Here is a 17,714-nt window from a genome sequence, read left to right on the forward strand (position 1 = left end):
TGGATATTTCCAGAGCTGCTGGCTTTGTGGCCAAGGGCAAGGCCAGCTGAGAAGTTGTGTCTTGCTGTCACTTAGCAGCTCCACCCACCCCATCCCCCAGGACATGGAGACAGAGACAGGGGGGAGGCCCTGCCTCAGCAGCTTGGCAGGGGAGCCCCAGAAGCATTTGGAAGCAATGCCCCGTTTAACAGAGAGGAATGCTGTGGCCTGGGGTGGGGAGGTAGATCCACTGGCCACAGAGCTAAAGCCACAGCTCCAGCCTTCTGAAGACAAGTGTGTAGGGACCTCACCTCCTCCAAGCCATGAGCAGTTCCAAAGCAGGGATGGGTTATCTCTATATAAACAAACTCCAGGGCCCAGCACCTCTCAGCCTGTGTGCTCTCGGAGGAGTCACTTAACACCCCTGAACCTCCATCCCCTGTTTGTCACTTCTAGCCCAGGTATTGCCCTTCCTTGGCCCTGTGCAGTCCTGACCTGCACCCTCATCCTAGAATTCTGCACACCAACCTACAGACCTTTGTTCTCTTCTAGGAGGGGCCATATCCCCTTGCCTCAGGGCCTTTGCACATGCTGTTCCCAATACTTGGATTACCCCTCCTCTCCTCTACTCACCCCTCCTCACCCTTCAGGGTTTACATGTCACTTCCTCAAGGAGGCCTCCCTGACTCCCTCCTTGCACTTCTGCACCTCCCCTGGCAATCCTGTCAGCATGCAATGACATATTTGCAGGGTGATTTGATTCATCTGGCATCCCCATTAGCCTCTAAGACCCATGAAGACAGGTTTTGTCTTATCCACTGCTGTATCCTCACACAGTGCCTGGCACATAGAAGGTGCTCAATAAACACTGTTAAAAAAACCACCTCCAAAAGAAGAGAAATTAAGAAGGGAAGATTCACACCAGCTTCAAGATGATGGTATTCTCTAGGGATGGAAGGAAGGGAATGGGTCTAAGGAGGAAAAGATCCAAAAAGGGCTCAACTCTATGTGGAGTGTTGTGGTTAAGAGGGTGGACTCCACACCCAGATGGACTGAGTTCAAAAACCACCTTAGACTTGACACCAAAAGCACAATCCACAAAGGAAAAAGTGGCAAATTGGATCTCATCACAATTTCAAACTTTGCAAAAGACCATGTGAAGAGAATAAAAAGAGAAGCTACAGACTGGGAGAAAATATCCAACAGAGGGCTATCTGGAACACCCAGACCCGTATCTAGAATACTCAGAGAAGTCTCAAAACTCAACAGTTAAAAACAATCCAGTTAGAACATAGGCAACAGACTCGAAGAGATATTTTGCTGAAGAGGACATACAGATGGCAAATAAGCACATAAAAATATGTTCATCCTCATTAGCCAGTAGAGAGATGCAACGTAAAACCACAAAGATATCGCTACACACCGATCAGAATGGCTAAAACAAAAAATAGTGATGGCAGCGAGGATGTAGAATAAAACTGGATCACTTATACCTTGCTAGTGGGAATATAAAATGGGACAGCCATTCTGGAAAAGAATATGGCAGTTTCTTAATTTAAAACAAAAACAAAAACAAAAACCCTAAACAGGCACTTACCATATGACCCAGCAACTGTGCCCGTGGGCTTCTATACCAGAGAAATGAAAACTTACGTTCACTCAAAAACCAGGACAGGAATCTTCACAGTGGCCTTATTCATAATAGCCAAATATAGGAGACAACCCAAATATCCTCCAATATGAGTGATTAAACAAACTGAGGTATATCCATCCCATGGAATGCTACTCAGCCATCAAAAACACAAACACCTGTAACAACCAGCATGGATCTCAAGAGAATGATGTTGAGGGACTTCCCTGGTGGTCCAGTGGGTAAGACTCCATGCCCCCCAGTGCAAGGGCTCCAGGTTCATTCCCTGGTCAAGGAGCTAGATCCCACATGCATGCCGCAACTAAGAGTCCACATGCCACAACTAAAAGATCCCACATGCTGCAGTGAAGATTCCACGTGCCACAGTGAAGACCCGGTGCAGCCATAATAAATAAATAAATATTTTTTAAAAAATAAAATTTCTTCATCCAAAAAAAAAAGAGAGAGAATGATGCTGAGTTGAAAAAAGCCAATCTCAGAAGGTTGCATAGTATATGATTCCAATTACTATACAACACCCCTGACATGACAAAGTCATACCGATGGAGAACAGATGAATGGTTGCCGGGGATTAGGAAGGCAGCAGGGCGGGGATGGATGTGGCTATATAAGGTTAGCTTGAAGCATCCTCGTGATGAATGCTCTGTATCTGGACTGTGGCAGTCATAGGAATGGACATGTGATAAAATTGCATAGAACGAGGGAATTCCCTGGCGGTCCAGTGGTTAGGACTCCGGTCTTCCACTGCCAGGGGCCCAGGTTTGATCCCTTGTCGGGGAACTAAGACCCCATAAGCCGGCTATGTGGCCAAATAAATAAATAAAATTGTAAAAATTGCATAGAACGAAATACACACACACACACAAGTGATCATAAAACTAAGCATTTTGAATAAGGTGGGGGGATTGTATCAATGTCAATATCCTTGTTGTGATCTGGACTGTTGCTGTGCAAGATGTCACCACTGGGGGAAACCGGGTGAAGCAGTACGGAATCTCTCTTTTTAATTCTTAAACCGCACAGGAATCTACAATTATCTGTAAATAAAAAAGCTGGGGCTTCCCTGGTGGCACAGTGGTTAAGAATCCACCTGCCAATGCAGAGGACATGGGTTCGAGCCCTGGTCTGGGAAGATCCCACATGCTGCGGAGCAACTAAGCCCGCACACCACAACTACTGAGCCAGAGTGCCACAACTACTGAAGCTTGCATGCCTAGAGCCCGTGCTCTGCAACAAGAGAAGCCACCGCAATGAGAAGCCCGTGTGCCACAATGAAGAGTACCCCTGCTCGCTGCAACTAAAGAAAGGCCGCACGCGGCAATGAAGACCCAATGCAGCCAAAAATAAATAAATAAATAAATTAAATTTATGGAAAAAAAACGAAGCAAACGCTGGAGACGGTCTGGAGAAGAGGGAACCCTCCTACACTGCTGGTAGGAACGTAAATTGGTGCAGTCACTATGGAAAACAGTACGGAGAGTCCTCAGAAAACTAAAAATAGAGTTACCAAATGATCCAGCAATTCTACTCCTGGGCATATATCCGGACAAAACTCTAATTTGAAAAATACATGCACTCCAGTGTTCATAGCAGCACTATTTACAATAGTCAAGACATGGAAACAACCCAAATGTTCATCAGCAGATGAATGGATAAAGAAGATGTGGTATCTATATACAGTGGAATATTACTCAGCCATAAAAAAGAATGAAATAATGCCATTGGCAGCAACATGGATGAACGTAGAGATGATCACACTAAGTGAAATAAGTCAGAAAGGGAAAGACAAATACCATATGATATCACATATATGTGGAATCTAAAATATGACACAAATGAACTTATCTAAGAAACAGAAGCAGACCCACAGATATAGAGAACAGACTTATGGTTGCCAAAGGGGAGGGGGGTAGGGGAGGGATGGATTGGAAGTTTGGGATTAGCAGATGCAAACAATTATATATAGAATGGATAAACAACAAAGTCCTACTTTGTTCCCCTACCACAGGGAACTGTATTCAATATCCTGTGATAAACCATAATGGAAAAGAGTATGAAAAAGAATACATATATATGTACAACTGAATCATATATAACTGAATCACTTTGCTGTACAGAAAAATTAACACAACAGTATAAATCAATTATACCTCAATAAAAAAATTTTTTAAATAGTGTTACTCTGCAAAAAGAAAATACATTTCCTTACATGAAAAAACAAATTATTTAAAAAGGAAAAATAAGACGCTTGGAAGCAAAGGGGACAAGATGCTCGTGTTTGTTATTTCCAGTTGGCGGACGCATGAGTATTTGTAATATTACTCTGGGTACTTTTCCCTATTACCACTCCCGGCAGTGCTGTTTTAAAGATTAAATTAGATACCGTGGGCTTCCCCGGTGGCGCGGTGGTTGAGAGTCTGCCTGCCGATGCAGGGGACGCGGGTTCGTGCCCCGGTCCGGGAGGATCCCACATGTGGAGCGGCTGGGCCGCTGAGCCTGCGCGTCTGGAGCCTGTGCTCCGCAAGGGGAGAGGCCACAACAGTGAGAGGCCCGCATAATGCAAAAAAAAAAAAAAATTAGATACCGTAAGTAGAGTACTCAGGGCAGTGTCTGACCCACTGTAATTGCGCAAACTATGTCACCTCCTCCCCTACCCCCCATCCTCCAAATGCAGATTCTGGGTCCCTGCAAGCTGGTTTCCACAGGGTAGTGCTGATGGCCCCTCTGCTTTATCTCCCTAACCAGGCTGGGGGCTCCGTGAGACAAGGCTAGGGTAGTCAGCAATGGGAGTGGACCAGCAAAGGGCTGGAACATAGCAGGACCTCAGCACCTTGCCAGGGAGTGAATGCCTGCCCCCCAAGGACCTGGCAAACAGTGGGTGTCCAATAATTACTCATTTCAACAGACATCTGAGCACACAGCCACATTAGTGAGGCCCCATCCCACCCATCCAGGAAGAGGTTTGACCAGACATGGGGCACCGAGGGGCAAATTATTGGCTAAGAGACCCACGTCCTGTTCACTGCACCCCGATTTAGATTGGGAGTTCAAGCCTCCTCCAGACCGGGCAGAAGATGCTCCCCTCCCTGCAGCCCCCTCTCTCTCCCTCCCCAGGTGGATTCTCCAGGCCTCAGGCAGGCAATGGAATGTTGTGTCGTTGGTCGCCCGGGCGACCGAGGCTGGCTGGGTGGCTGCCTTCCGGGAATACTGAGCGTGCAAACCCTCCATCAGAACCCTCCAGGGCCTCCTCTAGGCTAGTGCAAAGCTCCAGAAAGAAAGCAAGCCTGGGGCGATTGCCAGGAGAATGGCAGTGCCCTGGGAGAAATACTTCCGACTGGCCTTGCAAAAGAAACTGTCTACGTGAGTGGCGTGGGGTGGCAAGGGGGGCTGAAAGGAGGGCAGGAGCAGGTGGGAAGATCCCTCCCTTCCCCCTACCCCTGGGTTCTGGCTTCCTCGGGCAGTTCTTGGTGGGGGATTATTGCCCCCACTTCATAGAGGAAGAAACTGAAGCTCCGAAGGCAATGGCAATTTCCTCAAGGTCTCAGGGGTAGTTAGGGCAGAGCTGGGTCAAAGGCCCAGGTCTCTAACCTGTTCTCGATCCCCATCCCTAGTTGATATCCGGCTGAGATTATATCATTTGATCCAAGGTGGGAAGGAATTACTCTTCGAGCTCTTGCCCCCTCTCACTGCAAACAGCATTTTAAAGGAAGGGTGGAGGAAGCTTGTCCGGTGCCTGCCTTCTTTCAGCAGTGTGGCCGGGGGGTCCCATCTTCAGTCTCAGAATCAGTAAAATGGGAGGGTTTCCCCTGGACCAGAGCTGGGAGAGCCTTGCCTAGTGGAATGGCAGTGCATCCCTTCTGCTCCCTACAGGGCCGACCCTGCGGAGCTGTGTCCAGCGCCTCCTCTCCCCTGTGAGCCTGGCTCCACATCCCAGCCTCCCCCTGGATCCTTCCCGCAGATGTCAATAGGCAGCTCAGTCTCAACTTGGCCTTAGCGAAGAGCTGATCTCCCTGCTTCCCACTCAGCCCGCTATCAGCAACATCCTTCCAGCATCTAGGTTCCCCTTCGACTCCTTTCTCCCCCTCTCGTCACCCCATCAGCTCTGCTCTCCAGTGGTATCCAGAACCGCCCCCTCCTTACCTCTCTACTGCACCCACCCAGATCAGAGCCCCATCCTCTCTGCATTATCCTGTGACCCAGCCCTGGTCCCCTGCAGCTGCCCTGCCCCTCCTGTTGTCCTTGCTCCCCACAGGAGCCAGAGGGGATTCCCTCCTCTGCTCCAAACCCTCCCAGGCCTCCCACCTCACTCAGAGTCAAGGCCAAAGTCCCCCCTCATCACGGCCCACCGCAGTCACCCTCACAACTTCCCTGATCTCAGTTCCCGTCTCTCTGCTCCTTCCTCCCCTCCACCTGCACTGGCCTCCTGGCAGCTCCTTCTACACACCAAGGTCCTTCCCTCGGGGGTTTGTCATCAGCCATTCCCTCGGCCTAGAATCTGTTGCCTGCGGTATCCTCATGGCTCCCTCCCTCTTCCCCTTCAAGCTTCTGCTCAGATGTCCCCCAACAGAGACTTTTCTATCTCCCTATTGAGAGATTCCCTTCAGTCTGCTGAATTTTTCATCTTAGTACCTGCCATGTCCTAGCATTATTTATTATTATTTGCTAGCTTTTTTTCTGTGGTCCCCAGCAGGACGGCAGCTCCTGGAGGGCAGGGATCTGTCTGTCTTGATCAGGGCTGCATCCCCAGTGCCCAGAACAGTGCCTGGTACAGAGTAGGTGCTCGGGACAATTTGTTGAATGAATGAAAAATTCAGCAGCCAGGAGGTGGCTTGTTGGGGTATGTCAGGCACCAGTGGGGAGTTTGGGGGCCCTGACTCTTGCCTCCTTCACCCTCACCTCTTCCTTGAGCCCCTCCAGGAAGATCCAGGGGCAGAATATGGACCACGTCCCACCGCCACTACTGCGTCTCTTGGAGAAGAGGCAGGAACTGGTGGATGCGGACCAGGGCCTTCAGGCCCAGAAGGAGGTGAGCCACTCAATGCAGTCCCTGAAACTTTTGGGGACAAAAAGTTAAAAAAAGATGGGAAGAAAAAGATGGGAAAGTGATGGAGCCAACTTATTACTACAAGGTCTGAGACAAATCACCGTCCTGAGCCTTGGTTTCCTCGTCTGTCAAATGGGGGATCAAATGAGATCAGTGGTTTGTACAAATAAATGTGCATTGAGCAGCTACTGCATGCAGGGCACTGCACTGGGATCTAGAGGTCTCACCACAGTCCCTGCCCTCATGGGCTCACAGCTTGGAGAAGGGGACAGACAAGTGTCCAGGTGGTGATGGCTGTGAGGGGGGAAGCACTGAGCAGGGGCTGTGGGAGCCCAGAGAAAGCCCCTATCTCTACACAGGGGTGGTCATGGAGGACTTCCTGGAGGAAGTGATGTCTTAGGGAATGCTGAAGGGCAAGTCGGCTTATCCACCAAAGGGGGACAGGGTGAGGAGGGAGAAACAGGCAGAGGGAGCAACATATACAAAGACAGGAAGGCAAGGACAAAACACAGGTGGGTAAGAGGCTAGAAGACAGTATCAGAGGAGAGAGGGTAAGATGAGGCCCCAAGGAAGAGCAGGGATGCTGACATGCAGGGGCTACAGGAGGGAATTTGGGCTTCATCGTGGGTGCTGAGAGCCACAGGTGGATTTGAGCAAGGGTGCAGTGACAAGATTAAGGGCAAAAGGGACTTCCCTGGTGGTCCAGTGGTTAGGACTCCGCGCTTCCACTGCAGGGGGCATGGGAACTAAGATGCCACAGGCCGCAAGGCGCAGCCAAAAAAAAAAAAAAAGATTAAGGGCAAAAGGGACTTCCCTGGTGGTCCAGTGGTTAGGACTCCGCGCTTCCACTGCAGGGGGCATGGGAACTAAGATGCCACATGCCGCAAGGCGCAGCCAAAAAAAAAAAAAAAAGATTAAGGGCAAAAGGTGAGCGAGGTTAAGTGTGAGCGTGAAAGCGCTGGATGACTTGAAACCCCAAACAAACACAGACACCCACTCCTTACCCCCCAGGTGTTCCAGACTATGCAGGCATCCCTGAAACAGCGGTGGGAACAGTTGGAACAGAAAGAGCAGGAGTTAAAGGGGTCCTTTGTCCGCTTTGAAAAATTTTTGCAGGTACGTGGAGCCTGCTGGGGGGAGGCAGGGCAGAGGGTCACAAAGTCACAATCCTAAAGGAGCCAGACATAAACTTAAAAAGTGGGCTTACCAATACAAAAGGGAGTGGTGGGAAATACACACTACTGCCTGAAGCATTTTAAAAAGCGTGGGAGAGGAGTGAGGGATCAAAATCAGAGATTCTGGCTGGATTTGGCCCGTGGGCCATCTGTTTGCAACCCGTGACTCAGCGTGCGAATGTCGGGGTGGAGTGGATGCGGCAAGCTCCGCAGGCTCCCAAGTCCTGGGGGTCGTCGCCTCCTCTCCATCCCTCCTTCCCAGGATGCGGAGGCCCGGCGCAGCCGCGCACTGCGGAGGGCGGCGGAGGAGCGGCAACTGGCGGGCCGCCGGGAGGCGGAGGCGCTGCGACTTCGGGCTCAGCTGGAGGAGCTGCAGCGGGAGCGCGCGCGGCTGCAGCGCCTGCTTTGGCGCCTCGAGCCTTGCGCGCGCCTGCTGGGGCAAGTAATGGAGCAGCTGCCCGAGGTGAGCGCCCTGCAGAAGTTTTGGTGTTCAGCGCCACGTGCAGCCCCAGGCAGCCTCAGGGACGGCTTTGGAAGTGTGCACTACTGGAGCGCTGACTGTATGCCAGGAGTCACCACTTATTGAGCACTAACTGTATGTCAGGAACACGCTTTGTTCTTGAATTCTCTCCAAGGTCCAGTGAAGTGAGTATTGTTATTGCCAACCCCATTCTACAGATGGGGCAACTGAGGCTCAGAAAGATAACTTACTCAAGGACACATAGGCAGGTGGGGGGAGGGGGAATCCAAACACTCAGTATGAGTTGAATGAAACAGTGACTTAGTATTAATCACAGGCAGTGAAGCTTAGCTAGGTTTGATGGTGGAGGTGGGGAGGGGCCGGAGTAATCACACTTCTGGGGCTGGGGCTGTGTGATGCCCCCATTTCACAGTTGGGCTGAGGAGGCGCGGGGGATGTTAGGGCGAGGAAAGGCAGGGGGGCTGCAGTCCCGGTGAGTCCCCCTCCCGACCCCATCCCAGTTCCAAGAGGTCCCCGAGCTGGTGGCGCGCTTCGACGGCCTGGCCGACACGCAGGCGGCGCTGAGGCTCACGGAGCGCCAGCGGCTCGAGGAGCTGGAGGAGGCGCGCGCGCGGCTGCGGCGGCTGCGGGACACCTGGCAGGACGAGCTACTGCGGCAGGGCCAGCGGCGAGCGCAACTGCTGGAGCAACTGGAGGCGGCGCAGGAGCGCACGCTGCACTGGGTACCGCCGCCGGGAGGAGGTGGGCGCCCGGGACCTCAGCCTCCCACCGCCGGGAGGAGTGCCATATGGGGCAACGCTACGCTCACGGGCAGGTTTCAGGCATCGGAAAGCACTTTAGGGCGCAGGAGGCCCTTCCTATGAGAACTTGACACCCGAGTCCAGCACTCCTCTCCCTGATAGCACCTAGGGGCATCTATGACTGGTGGGAAGTGGACGCGAATGTGGTCCCAGCCCTCCTCAGGCCAGCTCACACCTTAATGGGGAAGGGGGCGGTGTTCTCCAGGAATCCAAGTGTATTCAGATCCAGAACACCGCGGCTGAGAAGACCCTGCTCCTGGGACGCACCAGGATGGCCGCACTCAACCTGTTCCAGCTAGTGTGCCAGCACCAGAGGCGGCCACCTGCCCTGGACATCGAGGACACCGAGGGGCAGCTGGAGCAGGCGAGGATCTCTCTTTATGTCACCTCCAGCCCCCTAAGGGTTGGGAACATCATGGTGCCTGAAATCCCGCCTTCTCTGGGTGAAGCATGACCCTCTGCGATCAGAGCCCAGTCTCCTAGCTCTGTGGCCGCCCGGCCCCCTGCCCGAGAGCCCTGGGTTGGTCTTGGCTCTGCTGGTCACCTGCTATGAGGTTAGAAGATCTTCTCTGGGTCTCAGTGCCCTCACTGTGCAGGAGGCCGGGGTATATACTGATGGGTACAATACAGTTATGCCAAGAGTTCTTCTGTCTCAGGATCAAAAGCACAAACGTGACATGATAAGAAACCAGGAGATGGAGACTCACCTTTAATTAGTCCCTGACCCTCTGGCTCCCACATAGTCAGGCCTTGGCTTCCCTGGGAAGCATGAGGGCAGCGTTGTATAGTGGTTTTTCTTTCTGTACGATGGCAATACAAATGTCACTGTGTACCAAGTATGCCCGGCTTTTCTATTCACTCGGGTTTGCAAGGTGGTAGAACATGTGACATGGTTTACAACAGAGGCAGGGGGTTTCTGACTTTGGACACTTCTGTTGATTCTAGTGGGTTCCCAAAGCATGGCCCCTTTGAGAAGTGGAGGAAACACCCCCGCCTTTGCCCCATCCCATCCCACTCCTGTCCTGCAGCCAGAATTCCAACCAAATGCCAAGAACTGGGTCCCCAGAGCCTACCTTTGTGCCACATCCTGAGTTGGGTGGATTCGTATGTACACCACTGTCCTCTCAAGTGTTGCCCAGGTAACCCAAGGTACAAAAGACGACTCTAGGAGGGACAGAGGCTTGATATGAAGCAACAGGCAAAAGCCAGTCCTTTTTATCTTATTTTAATAGAGCTTTATGGAGTATAATTGCTTTATTGGAGTATAATCTTTATTGGAGTATAACTGCTTTATTGGAACATAATTGGAGTATAATTGCAATACTGTGTTAGTTTCTGTTGCACAAAGCGAATCAGCCATATGCATACACGTCCCCATATCCCCTCTCTCTTGAGCCTCCCTCCCATCCTCCCTATCCCACCCATCTAGGTCATCGCAAAGCACGGATTTCCCTGTGCTATGCTGCTGCTTCCCACCAGCCAACTATTTTACATTCTATAGTGTGTATATGTCAATGCTACTCTCACTTCGCCCCTGCTTCGCCCTCCCACCCCATGTCCTCAAGTCCACTTTCTACGTCTACCTCTTTATTCCTGCCTTGTAACTAGGTTCATCAGTACCATTTTTTTTTTTTTTAGATCCCATATATATCCATTAGCATATGGCATTTCTTTATCTCTTTCTGACTTACTTCACTCTGTATGACAGACTCTAGGTCCATCCACCTCACTACAAATAACTCAATTTCATTTTTTTATGGCTGAGTAATATTCCATTGTATGTATGTGCCACATCTTCTTTATCCATTCATCTGTTGATGGACATTTAGGTTGGTTCTATGTCCTGGCTATTGTAAATAGTGCTGCAGTGAACATTGTGGCACATGACTCTTTTTGAATATGGTTTTCTCAGGGTATATGCCCAGTACTGGGATTGCTGGGTCATGTGGTAGTTCTATTTTTAATAATTTGTCATAAATTAGGTGGCCATATGTGCATGGATTTATCTCTGGGCGTTCTATCCTGTACCATTGATCTACATTTCTGTTTTTGTGCCAGTACCATACTGTCTTGATTACTGTAGCTTTGTGGTATAGTTTGAAGTTGGGGACCCCGATTCCTCCAACTCCGTTTTCCTTTCCCAAGATTGCTTTGGCTATTCGGGGTCTTTTGTGTTTCCAAAGGAATTGTAAAATTTTTTGTTCTAATTCTGTGAAGGATGTCATTGGTAGTTTGCTAGGGATTGCATTGAATCTGTAGATTGCTTTGGGCAGTATAGTCATTTTCACAATATTGATTCTACCAATCCAAGAACATGGTGTATTTCTCCATCTGTTTATGTCATCTTTGATTTCTTTCATCAGTGTTTTATAGTTTTCTGAGTACAAGTCTTTCACCTCCTTCGGCAGGTTTATTCCTAAGTATTTTATTCTTTTTGTTGCAGTGGTAAATGGGAATGTTTCCTTAACTTCTCTGATTTTTCGTTGTTGGTGTATGGGAATGCCAGAGATTTCTGTGCATTAATTTTGTATTCTGCAACCTTACCAAATTCATTGATTAGCTGTAGTAGTTTTCTGGTGGCATCTTTAGGATTTTCTATGTATAGTAACATGCCATCGGCAAACAGTGACGGATTTACTTCTTCTTTCCCAATTTGTATTCCTTTTCTTTTTCTTCTCTGATTGCTGTGAATAGGACTTCAAAAACTATGCTGAATAAGAGTGGTGAGAGTGGACAGCCTTGTCTTGTTCCTGATCTTAGTGGAAATGCTTTTTCACCATTGAGTACGATGCTTGCTGTGGGTTTGTCATATATGGCCTTCATTATGTTGAGGTAGGTTCCCTCTATGCCCACTTTCTGGAGAGTTTTTGTCATAAATGGGTGTTGAATTTTGTCAAAAGCTTTTTCTGTATCTATTGAGAGGATCATTTGGTTTTTATTCCTTAATTTGTTAATGTGGTGTATCACATTGATTGATTTGTGTATATTGAAGAATCCTTGCATTCCTGGGATAAATCCCTCTTGATCATGGTGTATGATCCTTTCAATGTGCTGTTGGATTCTGTTTGCTAGTATTTTGTTCAAGATTTTTGCGTCTGTGTTCATCAGTGATATTGGTCTATAATTTTTTTTGTGGTATCTTTTTCTGGTTTTGGTATCAGAGTGATGGAAAGCCAGTGCTTTTTCAACCAACCATCTGATCTTACCAAGGAGAAAGGTTCAATGGCAGGGGGGGCGGGCAGCAACTATGCCTTTAACCTCATAATACTCCCTGGTCTCCAGGGCCTGGGGGCTCACACCCTCTGTGGGTAATGGTAGCTGCCAGAATTGAGTAACCAGTTTCATTTTCATTTTGTTATTTTTCCAGTTACCCCTTACTTATGGCAAGGAGTAATTTAATCTCTTTTCACTTTTGGTAGAGATAGTTTCCTTGTCAGATGTTTATTTCAGTGACAAATGTGAAGGAAGAGCCCAAGGATAAGTTTGCCATCAAGTTCTAGGTCTTGGCAGTGGATCTGTGGGTGTTCATTAAGTTTGTATCAATAAATAGGTTAATTAAAATAAAGGAGGGTGCCCCATGGAGAAGATAAGAGTAGGTCATATACCAGTAAACACGACTAATCCAATTAAAAGGAAAAAAAACTGATGCAAGTGAAAATACTAATTCAACTATAATACAGGTGATAGCCATCTAGAAAACTGCAGGTGCCTGCGAATCAACTGTTTGGGAAGCTTGGACTGAGGCTTCAAAAACCCAGAATGGGGGCTTCCCTGGTGGCGCAGTGGTTGGGAGTCCGCCTGCCGATGCAGGGGACACGGGTTCGTGCCCCGGTCCGGGAAGATCCCACATGTCGCGGAGCAGCTGGGCCCGGGAGCCATGGCCGCTGAGCCTGCGCATCTGGAGCCTGTGCCCCGCAACGGGAGAGGCCACAACAGTGAGAGGCCCACGTACCGCAAAATAAAAAAAATAAAAATAAAAAAAAAAACCCAGAATGGGGGCTTCCCTGGTGGTGCAGTGGTTGGGAGTCCGCCTGCCGATGCAGGGGACACGGGTTCGTGCCCCGGTCCAGGAAGATCCCACGTGCCGTGGAGCGGCTGGGCCCATGAACATGGCCGCTGAGCCTGCGTGTCCGGAGCCTGTGCTCCGCGACAGGAGAGGCCACAACAGTGAGAGGCCCGCATACTGCCAAAAAAAACAAAAACAAAAGAACAAAAAAACCGGAATGGTTTAGGCCAGGTTCACTGCCTCAGGGAACCACCATCATGGCTGTCTAATAAGGGTCTCTACCCCCCCACCCCTGCTTTGCAGCCTCTGGTGTTTTGGCGGGGTGGGTACTGGACACTCAAGAGGCTGGGATTTGACTCTGGCTGTGTTGGAACCCCCAGGTGAAGCTCTTCATCCTGGACCTCTCTGCCATGCTGGCCAGCCTCCATCAGGCCAAGCCCGCCGTCCACGCCTCCTGACCCTGACCCAGGTGAGCAGTGGGGGAGGGGCGCCCAGGAGGTACACAATTCCTGCGGGTTACAGGCTGAGTGGCTCTCACCAGAAAGACAGGAGGACTGTGCCCGCTCAGATTGCAGTGGGGTGGGCATGAGGGGCACACAGCAAATACTAAATGAATGTGGGCTACATGGAGGGCACCAATCCCACATCCACCATGTGACCTGGGACCTGGTCCTCCCACCCAGGGCAGATGGGGGATTTTTTTTTCCCTCTTAATAAATTTATTTACTTATTTATTTCCGGCTGCATTGGGTCTTTGTTGCTGCACAGGCTTTCTCTAGTTGTGGCGAGCAGGGGCTACTCTTCATTGCGGTATGCAGGCTTCTCATTGCAGTGGCTTCTCTTGTTGTGGAGCACGGGCTCTAGGTGCACGAGCTTCGGTAGTTGTGGCACGTGGGCTTCAGTAGTTGTGGCTCACGGGCTCTAGAGCCCAGGCTCAGTAGCTGTGGCACACAGGCTCAGTTGCTCTGCGGCATGTGGGATCTTCCTGGACCAGGGATCAAACCCATGTCCCCTGCATTGGCAGGCGGATTCATAACCACTGCGCCACCAGGGAGGTCCCCAGTTGGGGGTATTTAAACAAGCTGATGTTTGTCAGATGCTTGGAATGGGGCCTGGCGCAAATTTTCTGGTAAATTTTGGATGAGTGTTTGGTAAGTAAAGTAAATAAAGGAGGACCAGCAAGAGGGTCACATGGCAGACACCCATTCCTGGGGCGCTTGCTCACAAAGGCTCCTCCGTCGTGGACTGGCGCTGGGTGATGGCCATTCTGAGAATCCAGCTACCGGAGGCTGCCCTTGACATTCCCAGGACCCCCACCAGGGGCTGAGGAGAACAGGGCTTAAAGCAGGACAGAGGCCAGGACAGGTTTTGACCTCTGGGTTTGTGGGGATAGTGTGAACTCCTTCACATCCAGGAAGCGCACTGCACCCTCTGCCCCCAGACTCTACGTGCTGTCTCCCTCCCACCGTCCAGTCCCAGCTGCAAGCCTGTCCTGGTGGGAGGAAGGGGACCGACTGCCAGCTTTGGGGCGTTCCTATCTGAGCAACCGACCCACCCTCTGAGCCTGACTTTCCTCATCTGTAAAATGGAGATTCCAGCAGAACCCACTCGGGACTTGCCCACATGCTCTCGGCTCATCCGCACACTAGCTGGGACTCTAGTACCCGGGTCTGTCCCTTCCAACTCAATGCTCCTGGTCCACTGGAGGCACTCAATAAAGGTTTATTACATTAAAAATACATCACTAGGCCTCAGGCACTCAGGGCTCACACCCATGTGGCCACCACCTCTGAATCCAGAACACAGCAGCAGCAGCCGAGTTGCCAACTCAGATCGTAGCCTGCCTGGCCTTGCTGGCAAACTCCTATGAACCCTTCAACACCCTGCTCAAACGTGCCCTTTCTTAAGCAGAGGCAGCTGCTGCCCCTTTGCGGCCGTATAGCAAGCATTCCTTTGCACAGACCATGGCTTCTGCAGGGAGCCCCCCAGCATCCAGCTCAGGGCCAGGCACACAGTGGTACACGGGGAACATTGCTTATGTCCACGCTTGGACCAGGTGAGGAACCACGGGGCTGTATCACCTTCCTTACAGGCTCTTCCTCATCTTGCCCTTCTTGGAGTGGGCGCCGCGGCCGAAGGCGCCCTGCTGCAGCTCCCGGGCGCGGCGCCGGTTGCGGGCAGAGAGCTGCTTGAGGCCTCCACGCTGCAGGAAGCGCAGCTTCTGGGCTCGGAACCGCTGCTTCAGGATCTGCTGCTTGGTCTTGAGCTCTGAGCGCACGTGGCCTGTTGGGGCACCAAGGGTGCGGGGCTGTGATGCACCTGCCAGGATGGAGATTCAGGGAGTTCAGGCTTTGGGTTGACTCCCAATGTCTCCTCCTCCCAGAAGCCCCCGGGATGCTCCCGTCCCCGCTCTCGTTCTGTGTTCACTGCTGTGGCCCCAACATGTGGCAGATGGTAATTGCTTAATAAAGCTTAAGTAGTCTACTGTAATGGGCAATAGCATGGACCCTCCAGCCCAAACTGCCAGGGATCAAGTCCCAGCTGTGACCTCTTGGACCTTGGGCAAACTACTTTACTTCTCTGTACCTCAGTCTCCTCTCCTATGAATTACGAATAAGAGCACCTACCTCATAAGTCCTAATGTGGAGTAAATGGGTTACTATGTGTGCAGGGTTCAGAACAAGGCCTAGCCCACAGTATGGCCTCCTAGGTGTAACTATTACAATCATAAATCATTCAACAAAAGCTTTTCAGTGCCTCCTCTATGCCAGGCACTGGGGACCCAGACAGACTCTAAACCCTGTCTCTCTGGACTACATGCTCTAGGCTTGTTAGATGAAAACAGGCTGTAGCTTAACCTCCCTCTGGCAGGAGAGAAATCAGAGAAGGCCAGCGAGGGGAAGGGACTTATCCAAGGTCACCCAGCAAAGCGGCAACAGCAGCAGCAGCAGTGGTTGGCGGCCCCGCCCGCCACCTCCCGGCTCTCTGGGCGGGCAGGTCTCCCCCCCAGCCCCTGGCTCCCCACTAAGGCCTGGCCCCTCCTCTTCTGTACTCACCTGCCTCACCCAGCTCCTCCCCTCCCACAGCAGTGGCCTTGCAGGGCTCCCACACAGATGGCCATTAAGGCGGCCCCAGATGTCTCCACAGGGGCCAGGCCACCTGACAGGGACCCACCACACCCAGTGAGGACAAAGCACAGGGGGAGAACAGCTGCTTTTTCCCGAAGCTCACAGGCCACCCTCACCACCCCGGGTCCAGCAAGCCCACAGCGGCAGCCGGCTTCACTCCAGATAAAACTGGGAGCTGAGGACTGAGGGATGAGGGGGTCCAGGGGAGGCAGGGACACGCCCACAGAAAGACAAAGAGAGGAGGAGAGACAGAGACTGGGAGGGGTGTGTGTGTGCGCACGTGTGTGTGCGTGTGCGCGTGCGTGTGTGTGGAGAGAAAGGAACAGGAACAATGAGAGAGATGGAGAGAGATACAGAAAGACAAAGACAGATGGGGAGAAACAGAGACAAAGAAAGAGACAGAGAGATGGACAGGGACACAGAGTCAGAGGCAAAAAGAGAAACAGAGACCTGGAGAGAAAGACACCTACAGAACAACACAGAGAGGATGCGTCGGAGAAAATCCAAGACAGAAACAGGGAGAAACAGAAGAGGTATCCACCGTCAGAGAGGAAATGTCAACGAGGACAGGGGGAACGTGCAGAGAACAGAGGAGGCCCTGGGAGAGGCAGAGCAGAGGGGCGCCTGGAGCCGTGACAGACAGCGTCCCCAGGCTGAAGGACACAGACTCGGATGCTGAAGAGGCAGTGAGCAGCCCTGCGGGCTCGGGGGAGACAAGCAGGGCCAGGGCCCAGAGGAAAGAGGCCCAGGACAGGTTCAAGCTCCCCAACCCTGGCGGGGGTGGCCGGGGGAGGCAGCAGGCAGGCGGGGGACCCAGGGCCAGTCACTGTGACTTGTTTCCTGGCCTGAAAGCCAGCCATTCTCAGTCTTCTCGCCCCCAGGTCACGTGCGGCGAGGCTCCAGCACGCAGCCTGGCCCCAGACAGCAAGCAGGAGCCCCTCTCTGACAGCAAGCTTGGCCCCAAAGGTGGGGCTGCAGTGGGACGGGGCCCAGGCTCCAGTCTCCTCCCTTCAGAGTCACGAGTGTCACCACTCCCAAGGTGCTCCTCTGCCCTGAGGGGCTGACCGAGGTCCTGGCACGCAGGGCAGCCGGCCCAAGCCGAGGTCACTGAGCACAAGCTCCTGCACCAGAGCTGAGTTCAAATCCCACCTTAGCGTGTCACCCACTGAGGGACCCAGGCCAGATCAAGAGGACCAAGCCCCCAAGATGACCAAATGTGCTACATGGCAACCTGCGTTTTAAGGACGATCCTACCCCAGCTCTCACCTTGCCCTCGGCCGCGCTTACCACCTCTTCGCTCTGGGCCACGCCGTTCAAATGTCCCTTCTTCTTCTGAGTCACGATCATCAATTTTCTGCTTCTGTTTCCACTTTTGGTAGCTGGGAGGCTGCATTAAGGAGGCTGCATGCAGCATCCAGAGAAAGATGCCCTAGACAACCGTGGGCTGGGA

General features: G+C 51.6%; 2 protein-coding genes across 2 annotated transcripts in view; one reads left to right on the forward strand and one right to left on the reverse strand.

Moving 5' to 3' along the window:
- Positions 1 to 4,934: 4,934 nt before the first annotated feature.
- On the forward strand, positions 4,935 to 13,913 carry CFAP73 (cilia and flagella associated protein 73). The gene is made up of 7 exons (XM_024741520.1): positions 4,935 to 4,990; positions 6,548 to 6,656; positions 7,686 to 7,790; positions 8,112 to 8,312; positions 8,831 to 9,052; positions 9,336 to 9,494; positions 13,517 to 13,913. The coding sequence occupies exons 1-7, from the start codon at positions 4,935 to 4,937 to the stop codon at positions 13,592 to 13,594; spliced, it is 930 nt and encodes a 309-aa protein (XP_024597288.1). The 3' UTR covers positions 13,595 to 13,913.
- Positions 13,914 to 14,842: 929 nt separating this feature from the next.
- The window catches only part of DDX54 (DEAD-box helicase 54), a 19,982-nt gene continuing 17,110 nt past the window's right edge, over positions 14,843 to 17,714 (reverse strand). The window contains exons 19-20 of the mRNA XM_024741444.1: positions 17,531 to 17,643; positions 14,843 to 15,455 (exon numbers count right to left, since the gene is read on the reverse strand). Of these exons, the coding sequence (XP_024597212.1) occupies positions 15,223 to 15,455; positions 17,531 to 17,643 (346 nt within the window). The 3' untranslated portion in view covers positions 14,843 to 15,222. The remainder of the gene's footprint in view (positions 15,456 to 17,530; positions 17,644 to 17,714) is intronic.

This window comes from Neophocaena asiaeorientalis, unplaced genomic scaffold, assembly GCF_003031525.2.
Source record: "Neophocaena asiaeorientalis asiaeorientalis breed wild unplaced genomic scaffold, Neophocaena_asiaeorientalis_V1.1 scaffold648, whole genome shotgun sequence".
In the NCBI taxonomy this organism is placed as follows: domain Eukaryota; kingdom Metazoa; phylum Chordata; class Mammalia; order Artiodactyla; family Phocoenidae; genus Neophocaena; species Neophocaena asiaeorientalis.